Genomic DNA, 18,087 nt, shown 5'->3' on the forward strand with positions numbered 1-18,087 from the left:
AGATCGCCAGTTCAGGTTCGATGCATGAAACAGGGTGCTCAGGGTGGGTGCACTGGGATGAACCTGAGGGATGGGATGGGGAAGCAGGTGGGAGGGGGGTTCAGGACGGGGGACACATGTACACCCATGGCTGATTCATGTCAATGTATGGCAAAAACCACTACATTATTGTAATTAGCCTCCAATTAAAATAAATTAATTAATTTAAAAAACCCTCAACACTCAAAAAACTAAGATCATGGCATCTGATCCCATCAATTCATGGCAAATAGATGGGGAAACAATGGAAATATTGAGAGACTTTATTTTTCGGAGCTCCAAATCACTGCAGATGGTGACTTCAGCCATGAAATTAAGACACTTGCTCCTTGTAATGGAGAAGGCAATGGCACCCCACTCCAGTACTCTTGCCTGGAAAAATCCCATGGATGGAGGAGCCTGGTAGGCTGCAGTCCATGGGGTCACGAAGAGTCGGACACGACTGAGTGACTTCACTTTCACTTTCACTTTTCATGTTCATGCATTGGAGAAGGAAATGGCAACCCACTCCAGTGTTCTTGCCTGGAGAATCCCAGGGACGGGGGAGCCTGGTGGGCTGCCGTCTATGGGGTCACACAGAGTCGGATACAACTGAAGTGAGTTAGCAGTAGCAGCAGAAGCTCCTTGTAAGAAAAGCCATGACCAACCTAGACAGCATAGTAAAAAGCAGAGACATTACTTGGCCGACAAAGGTCCATCTACTCAAAGCTATGGTTTTTCCAGTAGTCAGGTATGGATGTAATAGTTGAACTATAAAGAAAGCTGAGCCCGGAAGAAATGGTGCTTTTGAGCTGTGGTGTTGGAGAAGACTTTTGAGAGTCCCTTGGACTGCAAAGAGATCAAACCAGTCAATCCTAAAGGAAATCAGTGCTGAATATTCATTGGAAGCTGAAGCAGAAACTCCAATACTTTGGCCACCTGATGGAAAGAACTGACTCACTGGAAAAGACCCTAATGCTGGGAAAGATTGAAGGCAGGAGGAGAAGGGGACGACAGAGGATGAGATGGTTGGATGGCATCACTGACTCGATGGATGTGAGTTTGAGCAAGCTCCGGGAATTGGTGATGGACAGGGAAGCTTTGCATGCTGCAGTCCATGGGGTTGCAGAGTCAGACACGACTGAGTGACTGAACTGAACTGATCCCTTAATTTCATGGGCAGAGACTTCAAAACTTTAGGTCCAGAACAGACATCTGCAAACTCTGTACGTTAGGGAGAGTGGAACAGGCATAACTGCCTCTTGTGTTCTTCATTTCTGAGGGGCCAGTATGCATGCAGCAGCCTGGACCAGCAGCCTGAAGCAGATGAGGGATCAATCTCCTTCCCAGGACTGTGGGATCACTCTCCCAGGGTATAAAAAAAAAAAAAAAAAAGCTGGAAAAGCCCCCAACTATTCACTTAACTAGGTCCTAGCCCTTGAAAGATCATGCAACTACTTTCTATTGAGTAGCTTTTTCCTTTAAACACGGGATCTCTAAAAGATTATTTATTAATCTCTTCAAAAGAGGATTTTATCAATTCAAATAAGGAAAACAATATTTTTTGAATGTGAAAGCAATACCTGTTGGCTGTAGAAAATTGGGACAAACACAAGAAGGTAAAAAACACAAATAATACCATCAGCCAAATAATCACTCTTAGTATTATGGGTTAGCTCCCTTTACCCCTCTGACCTTATTTTTAAACAGAAAAACAGAATTATTATGTGTGTGTTTGTGTGTGTGTGTCTGTGTGTGTGTGTACTCATGAGTTTGTTGTTTGCTGCTTTTCTCACGTACTATTACCATAAATATTTTTTCACACTAGCATTCTCCTATCACATTATCTTTTTAATTAATGATTTATTTTTGGCTGTGCTATAGATCTTTGTGGCTTTCTCTAGTTTCGACAAACAGGTGCTACTCTTCATTGCGAGGCACAGCCTTCTCGTTACAGCAGCTTCTCGTGTTGTGGAGCACAGGCTGTAGGGCATGCGGGCTTCAGTACTTGCAGCATGCAGGCTCCGGAGTTGTGGTGCATGGGCGTAGTTGCCCCACGGCATGTGGAACCTTCATGGACCAGGGACTGTATCTGTGTCTCCTGCATTGGCAGGTGGAGTCTTATCTGTTGTACTACCAGGGAAGTCCTACATCATCTTTTAATAACAGGATGCATTGTAATGTCACGTCCCATTGGGTTTGGGGTGTTGTTTTGTATGACACTCATCTTTTACACACGTCTTCAGTTGTTCCCCAGGTAGGGTTCCTTTCCATGTCTGTGCCCTGGACCCTCTGGCTGTCTGGCGAACCTTGGACCTCTTCTCAGAACAATGTTTTTTAATGTGTAAAGTATAATACATGAGAAATATAATTAGCAAACTAATTATATTGAAATACTATCAAGAAACTAAAAAGAAAAAATTTGTGATAAGTGTTTGCTTATACATACACTGAAGAACAATGTTAGAGAGTAGATACAGTATCTTCAATAACAACTATAATTACAAGTACTGATCAACATTATTTCAAGCTGTTTGCAACAAATGTCATATGATATGAAAAGATCTGGGATTTATTTTGGGCCAGGGTGACAGGTACAGCGTGGTTTGTTGCCTACATTCATCAACAAAGGAAATATTATATTTCACTTGGACGTTAGTGAAAACAAAAGTGTACCTTTTTTCTCATCCCAGTTCTTGTTTCCCATCAGAGTCAAAGACATGACTACTGATTTCTACCCATGGAAACTTGGGGATCCAGAGAGCCCAGGTGAAAATTCCCACCTTGGGGGAAAACTCCCAAGAGTGGCTCAGTTCATCTTTTGCCCCAGCAGTTTTTTTTAAGTCTTTATTGAAGTTGTTGCAATATTGTTTCTATGTTTTTATGTTTTGGTTTTCTGGCCATGAGGCATACAGGATCCTAGCTCCCCAGGCAGGGACTGAACCCACACTCCCTGCGCTGGAAGGCAAAGTCTTAACTGGGGAAGTTCCTGGCCTGGCAGGCGGTTTTGAAACTTTTGATATTAATAACAATGGCCTTATGACCCCAGGAACTACTACTTTTGATTTCTTCTTTATGCCAATGGCTTCAGAGTAAAGTCAGTGAGAGTGCCTGTCAGTGATAGAAATTCAGCCAGTGTTAAGGGTTGAATTGTGTCTCCCCCAGACCCCCGACTCCCACCCTCCCCCAAAAGGATAATTGAGGCCCTAATCGCAGTACCTCAGAATGTGACTTGTTTGGAAATACGATGGTTGCAGGTGTAATTGTAATTAAGAAGAGGGCATACTGGAGAAGGGTGAGCCCTCAGGCAGTATGACTGGTGTCCTCACTAGAACACGGCCATGTGAAGACACAGGGACACAGGGAAGTCACACAATGACAGAGACTGGAATTATGCACCAAAGATCACCAAGGATTAACAGCAAACCCCAGGAGGTGGGCTCCCCAGGTAGCTCAGAGGTAAAGAATCTGCCTACCAATGCAGGAGACACAAGAGACTTGGGTTTGATCCCTGGGTCAGGAAGATCCCCTGGAGAAGGAAATGGCAACCCACTCCAGTATTCTTGCCTGACGAATCCCATGGATGGAGGAGCCTGACGGGCTGTAGTCCTTAGGATTGCAAAGAGTTGGATATTACTAAGCACACTCATGCACGTGTGCACATGTGTGCACGCACACACACACACACCAGGAGGTGAGGAAGAGCAAGGAGTGATTCTCTCCCAAGGTTTCAGAGGGTGCATGATCCTGCTAATACCTTGAAAGAGGACTTCTAGCTTCCAGAACTATGAGACAATAAATTTCTGCTGTCTTATCCCACCCGGTTTGTGGTACCCGTGCAGCAGCCTTAGGAAACCAGTACAATGGTTTTCCTGGCCTGGGGTTCTGAAACAATGGGGTTGGGGTGGGCATGGTTCTGTGCCCATGTTGGGGATTGCCACACCATGACCCAAGGTGACTGATGGGGGCCGACTCATTAGAGGGCTGGGCTAGAGCTTCAGCCACAATGTTACCAAGCACACAATGTTACCCTGGGGTCAGGAAGAGATGGTCCCACCCATCAGGGTCAACGGAACCTGCAGAAAATCTACAGAAAGCTTCAGAAAGTTGAGCAGTATTTCCTCTTTATTCTCACACGATGATAAAAGGCCTTTATCAAGAATGACATATTATTGCCCAACGGTCAGGATGCAGGTGGCAGTGAAAAGGATTCTTAGGAAATTTCCCCTATGTCTGTCGGGTGTGTGAAGCACTCTCGTGTGAGGACGGGAAGCTTCTGATCCCCCGGTAATATTCGCCTCTCCTTAGGAAGCTCTCCACTCCTACCCTTCCATGTCCTTTCCTCCAGACAGCGGCTCTAGATAAATCTTCCCACTGCACCAAACACTTGGCCTCTGAGTACAGCCACACGTCATCAGGGGCCTGGGGTCCTCCATCAAGGCTCGGCTGAGTGTAGGACACCGCGCACCTGAAAGAGAAACCAGCCTCACGCATCGAAGGCAGGTGGTCCAGCGAAGCAGAGGGGCTACTGCAAACATCCTGCCCGCTTTAAAAACAGCAGGCCAGGAAAGAAAGTCCCTTCTTACCTGGAATAGAGAAATCCGGATATTTTGGCAGCAGCCCTTCATGCAACAAAACTTTTGGAGGAGGAGTAGGAGGAGGTGGTGTGGACTTAACTCCATATATTCTAAAGTAAGAACAAAAGTCATAGTTATTCCTTTTACTGATAAAAATAAGTATAATCTATGCAGGTCCCATATGAGCACAGTATATTCATTTCTGATCCTGACAATTTACCTTCAAGGATCATCATCTCCATCTTACAGAACAGAAAACTGAGGCCACAAGAGCCCCACTCCCAGCAGTGTCCTACCATCCTTTCTTCAGCAACCTTGAGCCTCAGGTCGTGGGTGGGGGTGGGGGGCCCTGTTGGTTTTTACTCCCAGCCTCTCGCTGCAAACCAGCAAAGGCCAGAAGCAGGGATCCTGGAGCTTGTTGGGTGCAAGTGGGGAGCTGGGGGGCAGGATGTGGCTTCCTACTTGGAAGTCCCGCAATTATAAACATGGCCGCCTTGCAAAAACAAATCAGACACACAAAAAAATCAGTCCTAGCTTTGGGCTGGGGGCATCTAGAAACCCTGATCGGCTCTTCCCCTGGTTCCGGCTTTCTGCAGTTACCACCCTAGCCAGACTTACTTCTCATATGGTTTCAGGTGTGCTTGTTTGGCCCGCTCCATGAGGTCCAGGAAGTCCCTGTAGCAGTTTCTGGCCATGACGGTGTACCGCGTGGAGCAGCCTAATTCAGTGACCCTGGCTCTCGGCAGGTAGCCTGCCCAGCCGGGGATAGGGGGCTCATGGAGAGGTTTCTTTATATTCTTGCATTCTGTGAAAAAGATGTCATGCTTCCTTGAGGGCTTTGAGAAGCCATCCAGTGGGCGGCACTCCCAAGCGAATCAGCATCCCAACAATCAGCCCTGGGGAGAGCCCTAGGCCCTGAGATGTGATGAGGACAGCTACCACTGGTTGGTTTATTCTGTGTGTCTGCGTTTGGTGGGGATTTACATAGGCTCTCTCTCTCATCTCATTGTCTTATAAACTCTAAGAAGTCGGTGCTATTATCACCAACACTTCCGTGGAGCAGGACATTGAGACCTCAGAGAGGTGAAGAGAATCTTGGCCGAGTCACAGAGCAAGGGAGTGACAGGGCCAGGATTTAGACCCGCGTTTCTCTGATTCCCGTTATTGCTCTTAAACGGATCCCACTCTTTTCTCAGACTAACAACAACAACACAAAAGCTTCAGGCATTTGATGCTCCTTGATGATTTAACTAAGAGAATCAAGAGAAGCATGTAGGTCAGGAAAAAGCACATCACACCTAGCTCTGGCCGCCTGGTGGGCTGACCTTCTGCAATTTTACATTTGTGAGATGAAAGATAACTGCCTGCCCTCTGTCTCCTCCAGTTGCTGTAAGAATTGAATTAGACCAGAGAGTCCCAGAACCTCAGAGTTGGAAGGCACCCTAGGGAGTGTCTAGTCCATCCTTCCCTGCCTTAGATGAAGGAACTGTAGCCCAGAGATGGGAAGTCACCTGCCCTACGTCACACAGCAAAGAGTCACAGAGCTGGGCTAAAGCCCAAACTCTTAGGCTGGTGCTTCTTATAAATGGCTGGGAAATTTCCAAAGCATGACAAACATGTGAGTTGCCATGTATTGAAAAGTCCCCAGTTACAGTAATAATAATAAAGGTAATCAGTCCTTTACTTTTCCTGTTGGGTGTTAGACCTTAAAAACCAGCTAGGATAAATCACTGTTTTGATGATTAACATTATACAGTCATATCATCAGCTGTTTTTTTTCACTATTATTATGGTTGTTATTCAGTGCAAAACCCCTTCCTGCCCAGCTAGCACCTGGAGGAGCTGGGTTCAAACCCCAAGTCTGACCTCAGACAAGGGACACTATGCTCAAGTGGGAATAATAGTATCGACTTCATATGGTTGTCATGGGTGGTTAATGAAATAACGATGCTGGGCACAGAGAAAGCAACTAAAAAGCCATAACTACTGAGACCACAGGGGCTTCCCAGGTGGCGGTAGTGGTAGAGAACCCGCCTGCCAATACAGGAGACATGAGAGATGTGGATTCAATCCCTGGATCAGGAAGATCCCCTGGAGGAGGGCGTGGTGATGTGCTCCAGTATTTTTTGCCTGGAGAATCCCATGGACAGAGGAGCCTGGTGGGCTACAGTCCCTAGGGTCAGAGTCGGACACGACTGAAGCGACTTAGCACACATGCACACTGAGACCACAGCTGCTCTCTGAACCTCCGTGATGACCACCCAGGGAGCTGAGTACCAGAACCCTCTTCTCCAGCTGTCTCCCTCTCCCCCTGGATATGTTTCTTTCTCCTTTTAAGCAACTGAGCCTTTCCACTTTGCATAGACGCCTGGGGATCTGGAACGGTACTCTTGGTGGCCGCTCAGTGAGCCAGTCAGGCCCTGCAATGGGGCCCAGGGTGAAGGGGGAGCCAGTGTCCAGAAGCCAGTACCCAGACTTAAGGGATGGTACTGCCGGTAATACTGGTGCAGTGTCCGCAGGACCGTCCCTTCCGAGCGGACAGGTTTCAGTTTTGGGGCAGTGGCCACAGAGCAGTGGAATTCCTCCAGCTGGTCTTTACACCGCCGTGTGTTCTCCTGGAAGATTTTCAGACAGTTGGCCATGTTGTCCTCGCTGGAGGTGCCCTGGCAGCTCAGGTAGGGCACGAAGCCTGCAAGAGTCGAAGAGGGAATCACAACCTTCAGCAAGAGATTCAGATCCTGCCCAAACCCCCAGAATCTCTGCCCAGCCCTGGCCATTTCTTCCTTGGCCGACAACGCTGCATTTCCTCAAAGGCCATGAATACAAGCCATGCTATTATTTCCACTGTGGCTGGGTCCTCCCAAGGCCACAAAAAATGACCTTGGAGTGGGGAGGGAAAGCCCGTTTCCACAAAGGCGATGACAGTAATGTTCTTTGATAGCAAAGCCCCCGATGTCAGCCCGAATGGCAAATGGGGAAAGCATTTAATGGGCCAAAATGATAGTCTGAGGAGTAATTGAAATTATTCATCTTTTTAAAGAGAAAGCTTATTTTCCTTGACACTTTCCAAATGCAATTTGGGATCTTTCTTGTCGGACCATCAGAAAATTGTGGGCTTATTAAAAGCTGAGACCTATTACACAAAAAGGTAAATTCATTATCTGTGAGACCCACCCTGAGCACAATTTTTCAGCATTTCCCACAAAATAACATATAATCATTACAATTAGTATGGGTAAAACACAACTATTTATTTAAACTGGATGCTGAATCCTAAGTACTATAATGTTGTCATAATAAGGCCATTTTTAAAAAGAACAAAGAATGAAAAAAAAACTGGTTAAGGCTTAGCTTTAAATTGCAAATAAATAAATAAATATATAAGTCTCATTATTGAAGCTCAACATTTTTGCTTTTATCCCCAGGTAAGAAAAGCTGGCCTCAGAGTTGAAGGCAGTAACCCTCACCCTCTGCACTGGCAAGAAATCTCCTCTGGAGGACTCGAATTATTAGACTGTTCTTGACAGTGCTGGAAGCCTTCCATCCACTAGCCAGGCTCCCAGTTGGACTTGGGAGATTAAAAGACATGTTGGACAATTAAAAGACAATTAAAAGATACACTAACAACATGGAGGAGACCCTAGACACCCAGGGACCTCATCACAGTGGTTCTTCTTCATCAGGGTCTACTCTGATCTGCATAGATTTTACCTGATTGTGTATATGTATGCACACACACACACACACACACACACAGAAATACAAACAACCTTTATTATTATTTTTTTTTACAAACAACCTTTATTGAGTCTTGCTAAAGGCCAAGATATTTCAAATGTATGTCAGCTCCTTTAGTGAAATTGAGAATGTGAAAGATTGTTTCACATAATATTTTGGCCACTTGATGCGAAGATCTAACTCATTTGAAAAGACCCTGATGCTGGGAAAGATTGAAGGCAGGAGGAGAAGGGGATGACAGAGGATGAGATGGTTAGATGGCATCATCGACTCAATGGACGTGAGTTTGGGTAAACTCCGGGAGTTGGTGATGGACAGGGAGGCTTGGCGTGCTGTGGTTCATGGGGTCTCAAAGAATCGGACACGACTGAGCGACTGAACTGAACTGAACTTTTTATAAGGAAAGCTATGACAAACGTAGACAGCATATTAAAAAGCAGAGACATCACTTTGCCGACAAAGGTCTGTATAGTCAAAGCTATGGTTTTCCCAGTAGTCACATATGGATGTGAGAGCTGGATTGTAAAGAAGACTGAGTGCCGAAGAATTGATGCTTTTGAGCTAAGGTGCTGGAGAAAACTATTGAGAGTCCCTTGGACTGCAAGGAGATCAAACCAGTCAATCTTAAAGGAAATCAACCCTGAATTTTGAAGGACTGATGCTGAAACTCCAATAATTTGACCACCTGATTCGAAGAGCCAACTCATTAGAAAAGATCCTGATGCTGGGAAAGAATGAAGGCAAAAGGATAAGGGGGTGACACAGGATGAGATAGTTGGATGGCATCTCCCACTCAATGGACATGAATTTGAGCCAGCTCCGGGAGATGGTGAAGGACAGGGAAGCCTAGCGTGCTGCAGTCCATGGGGTCGCAAAGAGTTGGACACCACTTAGTGGCTGAACAACAACAAAGCTCCTTCAATCTTCACAATAGTCTTATTAGGAACCTATCCCTACCCCATATAGTGGGCTGAATCAATAGATCTACCCAAGTCCTAACCCCTGAAACCTATGAAGGTGAACCTATCAGGAAATAGAGTCTTTGCAGGTGTAATTAAGGTTTCAGAAATGAGATCATCTTAGATTGAGGATGGACTCCCAAATCCAATGGCTAGCTTCCTTCTAAAAGAAAGGAGAGGGTGATCTGAGAAACAAAGACACAGAGACACTGAGCCGATGGCCACAAGAAAAGTCATGAGAAGATGGGGGCAGAGACTGGAGTGATGCTGCCATAAGACAAGGAACACCAGGGCCCATCAAAGAGTGTGGTCCTGCCCATACCTCATTTCAGACTCCTGGCCTCCAGAACTGTAAAAGAATAAATATCTGCTGTTTTATACAACAGCCCTAGAAAACTAAAACAACCATTTTATAGAAATTTCTCCTTACCATACAGAGGTAAGTAACCTACTTACAATCACATAGATAATGGCCAGGAAGAGACTGGAATCCCAGTTTATTAAAATCCAAAGCTTATTCTCTTAACCAACCAGTAGGACCAAGGTGAGCATGGGCAACCTTGGAATACTCTCCATGAATCTCACCTCCTGAGAATACCTGTATGTGAGAGCAGAGGGCTTCTGGGGAGCACTAGGCTCGACACCCACCGTGATGTGATTTAGTAAATTTTCAGTAGCCCAGAAGGCTGAGAAGGAGAAGCCTTCGGATAGAGTGACTAGTTCTGCTGACTTGCCAAGGGCTGAGGGGTTTCCTGGGATGCAGGACTTTCAGGGCTAAAACTGTGACCGTTCCCAACAAACCAGAGTAATTGGCCACCTCCCTCTAGGGGACACAGGAAGAAATGGGACCATAAGGACAGCCCTAGTGTTTGAGAATAGCACAACTTGGAAAGAAGAGCAGAGCCTCAGTTTACTCATCTGTGTCTACCCGGGTCCAATGCATGTAAGAGACATGAGATAAGTGCTTCCTGGATACCAGACCATGTCCTGGGAGATTTGAAAGTGAAAGTGAAAGTTGCTCAGTCATGTCCGACTCTTTGCGACCCCATGGAACAGTCCATGGAATTCTCCCTAGATTATATTTCTCCACTTATCAGAACACAGTGATCTGCCATCTTCAACAATGGAGCACTTTCAACAGGTCTCTTAAACGCTAAAGTGCCTTACTGGCCCATTAAACTGGTCAGACATGGATAACGGGGCAAGGAAGAGACAGAAATGGTCCCTCTGCTGGGCCCGTCACCACTTACCACTGTAGCCTGGTGTGATCGGCATCTGTCTCATGAAGGTCTTGGAAGACTCCATGATTTTGCTCTGTTAATGAAGGGAAGAGGGAATGAAATCATCTCATCGGAAGTCCCTTCCTAGAGAACTCACTGCACATGTGCCAGAGCCCTTGGGAGTAAAACTAACCTTGCCAGGGAATTGGGACAGAGAGAAAGCACTGGCATTAGCCAAGGATGCCACTAAACATTCAATGCGCAGGATATAATGAAGAATTAGAGTAAGCTGTGGCTGGAGTAAGCTGTGGCTGATCGCTCTTGCCATCAGAAGTCTCTAAAGTTGGCATGGAGTCCAAGCTGTGGTTGCGGAGGGCAGCAGGTGGGGTACCACACAGCATCAGTTTACATGGATGCTGTCTCCAGGGCTAGACCCCTTCCTCCTTCCGGGATGGCCTGTGCTTGCCTTAATACAGGCCAGGTCCTGCATCTGGCATCTACCCTGACCAGCCAGTTAATCTCAGAAATGATGCCTTCGTGGCCAGGACAAATGGCCTCAGGGGTAGAGGAGAGGGTCTCCATCAGGGTATACTCAGCAGCGATGGGAATTTTAATAGTTCAGACATTCACTTGCCACCACACAGCTGAAGACAGGACTGCATTCCTGCCATTTCCTTCTCCAGGGGATCTTTCCCAACCAGGGATCGAACTCTGGTCTCCAGCACTGCAGGCAGATTCTGTACCATTTGAGCCACTAAGGGAAGCCTTGTTAAATCCTCACCGCTGCCCTAAGGGTTAATTTCTATTTCAGTCCCGGTTTTACAGATGATAAAAGCACAAAGAGGTTAAGAAACTTGTTTGAAGATTTCTGAGTCCAAGGAGGTCAGACGGTCTAAAGTCTGGGCGCAGGATTGGTGGTGGTGGTGGTGGTTTAGTTGCTTGCGGACTATAGCCTGCCAGGCTCCTCTGTCCACGTGATTTCCTAGGCAAGAATACTGGAGTGGGTTGCCATTTCCTTCTCCAGGGGATCTTCCCGACCCAGGCATCCAACCCACGTTTCCAGCGTGGTAGGCAGATTCTTCACCGCCGAGCCACCTGAGAAGCCCGGTGGGGACAGGAGTGCGTGCGCGTGGTTGGGGATACGGCGGCGATCTGCGCAGGTGGGTGATGGGCTGCTCACCACTACTGGAGGCCTGCCTGGAGGAGGCAGAAGGGAAGAGGCTAGGGAGGAGCTACGCTGGGGGTGGGGCCGGAAAACCAATCAGAAAGCGCGGACACCCCGCTTCCCCACCCTTGCCCCACTCCAGGGTCCTCACCTGGGCCGGCCTGGATCACAGCCCCACGGGGTCTCCTACCCACTCCTGGCCTCCACCGGAGCACCCGGCCTCCCGGCCTTTGTGCGCTCACCCCAATCGCGGGACTAAGGGAGGAGAAAGGGGGCGGAGTCGCACCCCCAGCCTGCCCCTCCCCCTTCCTCAGCTTTCTACCTCTCGACTGGAAGCCCCGCCTGGAATCAGAGGAGACTCGCTCAGCGTCCGCTCTTGGGGTAAAATCCAGGGATTTTCCCAGCAAGGATTTTGCCTCCGAAGCTGTTCTCTGTTCAGGGTACATGGTCTCCCGCAGGTGAAGCCGCTCTGGGTGTGGAAATTGGGCCGGGGAGTGCAGTAAGGAATCCGTCTCAAAGCCAGCTTTTCTTATGTGGACACTGGGGAGCCTGGGCTTGGGGGAGAGGATTGGTGGGAACAGGCCTTGGCAGGGGTAGGGGGAGAAGCCTGGGAGGGAAGCCAAGGCTCTGTCCAGGCGGCTTCCCTTGGGCTTCTTACACCCCTGCACCCGCAGCCTGGTGTCCCTTACTAGGAGAATCTCCAGGCGGACCAGGACAGGTAAGCGTGAGAAGGGGACCAAACACCCAATGAAGGATGCTGGGCAGGCAGTACCATACTCCTTCTGACCAGCCTCATTTTATGGGAGCTGAACTTTCACACTGGATTGAAACCAAGATGCCCACTGTGTGACCCAGACCAGGGACTGCATGGCCTGAACAGACTGCCAGTTCCAGCTTTCCCTCTACAGATGAGGAAACCATCCAGACAGCCTGATGGCCCTCCTTTCACAATACATGTTTCACTCCACCTCCCAGACCTCCCCGCCTCTCCTCAGGGCCACTGAACTTCAGATGAAACCTCAGTGGAGCTACCCCCTTAGGAAGAACCCATACCGTGATGCTGGGAAAGACTGAAGGCAGGAGAAGGGGATGACAGAGGATGAGATGGTTGGATGGCATCACTGACTCAATGGACATGAGTTTGAGTAAGCTCCAGGAGATGGTGAAGGACAGGGAAGCCTGGTGTGCTGCAGTCCATAGGGTCACAAAGAGCGGGACACAACTTAGTGGCTGAACAAACAGGATCCTAGGGCTCACCTCTGGCTATCCAGAAGTTTTAGAGCCATCTCTGGATGGAGGTTGACCCAGACTTAGAGTCTGGAATAAACACAAAACCCTAGATTCAGCAGCCAGCTTGGTGTGCCTGCTGGGACACCAGAGGACAAGCCAAGTCATCCATCCTTGGCCTTTTGCTTTTCTTTTTACATGACTTTCCTTTAGGTGCAGTGGAGTTGCCAGTGGGCACTGTGGTTTTTCTGCCTTCTTTCTGGTGGGGCTGCTTTCTTTGGCTTCAAGAGAAAGGGGGCTAATGGATGTTGAAGGTTTGGTTCCCAGTAAACAGAGGAGCCAGTCTTATGGTGTGTATGCTTAGTCGCTCAGTTGTATCCAATTCTGAGCGACCCCATGGACTGTAGCCCACTATCTATGGGATCCCTAACTTGTCAGTCATTCAACATTTATTAATGCCTGCTGTGTACAAAGGAAATCCTTTGACAGTTCTTCTTCTAAGAAACTTGAACCTCAGATAATATGTCAGAAGCAACTGACTAATGGGTCAAGATAATAGACCTCTCTGCCCATGGAATTTTCCAGGCAAGAATACTGGAGTGTGTTGCCATTTCTTCCTCTAGGGGATCTTCCCAACCCAGGAATCGAATCCATGTCTCCTGTGTCTCCTGCTTTGCAGGCAGATTCTCGACCTACTGAGCCATCAGGGAAGCCCGTCTTATTGGAGTGAAAGTTAATAAAGCTTGTAACACCTAAGAAAGGACATGAAAATCAACTTCCACCCGAGATGGGGTAAAGGGGAAGGTCAGTAAGTAGCTATAATTCCATTTACAAATTTAATGAAAAAAAACAAAAACAAAAAGTCCAGGCCACATGAGATCCAGAGTTTTGCTTTATTAGACATCTGTGAAGAAGAGTCTGCAGATACAATCAAATTGTGAACTGTTGCAAAGTTCTGTGAAGTTTTAATTTATCCTTTAGTGAACAGACCCCAATGGCTGATATTTTAGAATATAGTTCCATATTCCAAGCAGATGAGAGATGTGATGTTATGGCCAACAACTTTTATACTAGTCATCCACTTAAGCCGTTTCCCAGCATAAATATGCAGTTTAATCACAGCTATTTCATCTCTACAATGTGTGATTCGATCTTCAACTAATAATGCATTTTGACTCCTGTTTATATTGGTGCATGCGATTCTTTGCCACTCTGGCAATTAACCAGACCTGGACTCTAAAAGCTAAACTTGATCTAAATAACATTCTAGGGGTAGGGCAGGCTCTGTAACATGGACTCGTCTTAGCCATCAGTCTGCAAAAGCACTTGTATGTCTCTTTTTTCCTACGTGTCTGTCTGTAACTTGTCTGTCATTCAACATTTATTAATGCCTGCTGTGTACAAAGGAAATCCTTTGACAGGTCTTCTTCTAAGACACTTGAACCTCAGATAATATGCCAGGGACAACTGAGTGATGGGTCAAGACAACAGGCCTTTTAGAAACTTTCTAAGATGAGAAAATGTGCCCAAATGTACCCATCCAGTGCTCTTACTCTAGAATATTTGGGGGGGGAGGGCGTGGAGAAGGGAGAGATGGATCTGAGGATTCTAAGTGTGATTATTAGGACTGCATCTCTGAGGCCAGAAGAAAACCCAGTAAAATCATCACCCTCTCTCCATTATCTTTTTGCCAACATTGCAAATTTCAACCATTTCTTTGAAGAGAAATAGTGGACAAGGAGACATCCTTAACACAAGGTGGGAAAGGCCTTGCATTAGCCACAAAAAGGACTTGACTCTATTACTCACACTTAATCCAGTAGGAAGGCTGAATTTGTGTACTACCTGATTCCTTCCTTTGATTCTAGTGTCCTGAAAACATCACCATTTTGCCCTCAGAGTGATTGCATTGCCCCAAAACGAGAGGTTGACAACCCTGCAGGACACATTTTTTGGAGGTTGCTCTACACAGTCATGTGGCTTACAGAGCCAGACAGTTCAGCTCTCAAAGACAGGACAGGAGAATCAATACATTATTATGCTTCTTTAAATATAAACTGTGAACCTTTGGGAAGGATGTGCATGTGTAGAAAGCTCTGATGAAGCTGTCGATGCATCTGGTCTATTTCTTAGAGGACTCTGACCCTAGGCACCTCTGTCTATTGTTGAGTCTACACACACAGTCCATAGCTTAGCATCAGTACAAATTAAGCATGGTCAAGAAATGAAGCCATGGAAAATTAAAGGCAGCAATGTCATCAACAAAATTCAATGAGCATTTTCCCTTTTTTCTTTTTTAAGAAGAAAAGCACATTGTAGAAATCAAGATTCTGTACAATTTTCTAATATTATATGTACATAAAATTATATTATAACTCAATTGAAAAGTCTTGTTTGTAGAGTATGGCTGGCAACACCAAAGAATGACCCATAACATTAAGCTTTTGAAGCAGAGCAGGCAGCAAGAGGACCCTAGTGCACACACCTTCGTGCCTGGATGCAAAACCCGGCTCCTAAGGATGTGTCTAGCATTCTCCAGTTCTCTGGTGTGTTCGTGTTTCACATTCTAGTAGGGAATTCTGCAGCAAGCGATGTGAAAAAGGAGACACGTTAAAATGAAATTGGAAATGCTGTTTAAAATCTGCATATGATAATGGGCTGTGATCATGGGTTTGTGAATCCAACTCACATTCAAAGTCAGTGGCTCAACCATCTTCCCCTCTTTTATTATGCATGCCTCCAGTGATTTAAAACCGACTGAACTCCAGCAGGTGGAAAAGACAGCTTTGACAGATCAGACGGGCTGTGAGTCAGGTTCTGGATTCTTTTCCTGCAGTTGGCTCCTGAAAGTGGAAGGCTGGCTTTGCAAGTGGGGAAGGATGGGGAGCAGGCACACACACTAGTTGGCTCATCTGCCCCATTCTTCAGCTGCCTTTCTTCCAATCTCTTTCCTCCCAGCTCCTGCCATCCCCAAGCCAGGTGGAGCTCCAGCCCCACTCCCTAGAGGGCAAGGGGTGGGCTCCTGGCCCTTCACTTGTAGATCCTCCCCCTCAAGGAACCTAACCAGAGGCTGCAGTCCGTGCCCCAGCTTTCAAAAAACCTAAAGTTGGGAGTTTTCAGATTCCAATTCAGCCACAGTCCCCTGCGGCATTTACTAAACATTGCAGATTTGGGTTCCCTCTCCAAGACTCGAGTTCATAAAAGGGAGAGGATCCAGGAACCTGTTTTTAAGAAGTCCCCAGGCAGTTCTTGCAGGGGAGATCCACAGATCTGCTTTGAACAAAAACAAAAACCAGCTTCATTCGTTCAGTATCGATCTCCGAATGCCTGTAGGTAGAATCTTCAGTTCAAGTTTAGAAACGGAAGATTTTAATGAAATATTTTGTAGAACAGATTCTCTGCCTGTGTATCACTAATGTAGTCTTCCCCAAATGTGGAATTAAATGGCCAAAAACTCTTAGGGAGATGAGGGCGAGCCGGGAGGAGGGAGTTAGTTGAAAATATGTGTGCTCATTGAGGAAAGGGGCTGTTTCAAAGCCTGTTCCCGTGTTCGCGCCCAGGCTTGGTGATGTGAACAAGGCAACTTGCGACTTCATTTTCTCACACAGAATCCTACTGAGGTTAACTTGAATTACTTATGAATTCAGAATTCAGGATTTGGCCTTTGGGGAGTTCTTTCCCAGCATATAAATAACCTGGGATATGTCAGTAGCTCGATATCCATTTCCCTCGAAGCAAATTTTCACCTGCCGAAAAGCTGAGGCGTCAGTGCTCCCACTCACAAATCCTCGCGGATTAGCTGAAGCTGCAGTTATTCTTCACTGAGCCTATTTGGAAGTTAAATTATGAGAACCTAAAATAGTGCCCAGTGTAGGCAGGCTTCTCCCACCGGCTTAAAAAACCCTCCAAGCTCCCACTGAGTCACCACTTTCAATCACATGATGATGAAAAGGAATTAACTGCAGATGGGTGGTATTTTATATGGACTGCCATCCAAAATACGTAAAAAGGAAAGTCTCAGAGAGATGAAGAGTCTCCTCTTGGCTCAAAGATCTTATTTCAAATCTGGAAAGGTTGTGATAGGGCATCCTAAGTTCTACGGAAGGGAGATCTCTTCAACCCCAGCCTAATCACTGCTGCAGAAATGTACTGATTCCCTTGTCAGGTGGGCGTTTCACCACTTTTTACCTGTGAACACTAGCTGCTCTTCTAGGATGCTCAAATTTCGTATTCCCCAACCTCCATCTTCACTGCCGACAGTTTTTCTGACTCCAGTGTGCCCTCAGAAACATCCCCTAATTATGTCTAGCCCTGGCTGTTCTCATCTTCCCCGCTGGAATTCAGATGGGTGATGGCAAGGGTCAAGGGCAGGGAAAGAACAGTCAGGGTTGAGGTCAGCAGATGCGGGTGAGCCAAGTCCAAGGAGGGGACCGGTGGCGGGGAGGGCTGGTTAGTAATTTAAGAAGTCGATCCCAACCTTGACACTCTTGGAAGTGGCTATATCAATGGCCGTGGCCTTGATCTCGGTGTCCCCGAACTGCATGAGGGTCTGGATCTCCCTGCGGGCGGGCACGTTGGTACTGCTGGCCCCGGTGAGATCCAGGCGCAGCGTGCCGCACTTCTTCACCCCGGGGTCGGTGATGAAGCTCACGTCGTCCAGCTCGGAGCTGTAGATGTTGATGACGATGACCAGCTGGGAGGGCTTGGCCGGGGTGTAGCTGCGCTTGACCAGCTCGCCCAGGGCCACGGACTGGTCGGCGGAGATGAACTTGTCGAAGACGTCGGTGCACCAGCGGGTGCCGTCCTTCACCAGCAGCTTCTCGGGCGGGTGCTTGCCCTCCACGTAGCGGTTCAGCACGCCCACCCCGTACGTGAGTGGGGACCGGCGCACCTTGATGACCGCGGGGTCCAGGCCGAAGAGGACGGCGCCCTTGAGGATGGTGAGGCCCACGTCCTGGGGGATGATGACGCGGCACTTGTCGCCGAAGGCAGCCTGCACCGCCTGCTGCAGGAGGGGCGCCTCGGCGAAGCCGCCCACCAGGAAGAGGAACTTGACTGTGGACACCTCCGGCTTCTGAAACAGGTCCCCTGAAAGGGAAGAGGAGGGGACAAGCAACCTGTCACCAAGAGCCAAGGGGGACTGGGTGGCCTGAGAAGGCGGGGAATGGACCAACTGGAGGACA

At 47.4% G+C, this 18,087-nt stretch overlaps 2 protein-coding genes across 4 annotated transcripts in view; both read right to left on the bottom strand.

Moving 5' to 3' along the window:
* Positions 1–4,116: 4,116 nt before the first annotated feature.
* SPMIP5 (sperm microtubule inner protein 5) lies at positions 4,117–11,865 on the bottom strand. 2 transcript variants are annotated; one of them, XM_086377119.1, is made up of 6 exons: positions 11,829–11,865; positions 10,543–10,606; positions 7,066–7,284; positions 5,214–5,400; positions 4,605–4,705; positions 4,117–4,486 (listed from the first exon to the last, which is right to left on the bottom strand). In XM_086377119.1, the coding sequence occupies exons 2-6, from the start codon at positions 10,595–10,597 to the stop codon at positions 4,341–4,343; spliced, it is 708 nt and encodes a 235-aa protein (XP_086233245.1). In that variant the 5' UTR covers positions 10,598–10,606; positions 11,829–11,865; the 3' UTR covers positions 4,117–4,340. The 2 variants fall into 2 exon arrangements, with proteins under 2 accessions (XP_086233245.1, XP_086233244.1); XM_086377118.1 differs by having other exon boundaries at positions 10,706–11,865.
* Positions 11,866–13,777: 1,912 nt separating this feature from the next.
* Positions 13,778–18,087, bottom strand: part of HSPA12A (heat shock protein family A (Hsp70) member 12A) — a 173,316-nt gene continuing 169,006 nt past the window's right edge. For both annotated transcript variants that reach the window (XM_086377089.1, XM_086377090.1), the window contains one exon: positions 13,778–17,992. In XM_086377089.1, the coding sequence (XP_086233215.1) occupies positions 17,355–17,992 (638 nt within the window). In that variant the 3' untranslated portion in view covers positions 13,778–17,354. The remainder of the gene's footprint in view (positions 17,993–18,087) is intronic.

This window comes from Bos grunniens, chromosome 26 (genome assembly GCF_055505025.1).
Source record: "Bos grunniens cultivar Pamir isolate PY7600 chromosome 26, Bosgru_T2T1.0, whole genome shotgun sequence".
NCBI classification, from domain to species: Eukaryota; Metazoa; Chordata; class Mammalia; order Artiodactyla; family Bovidae; genus Bos; species Bos grunniens.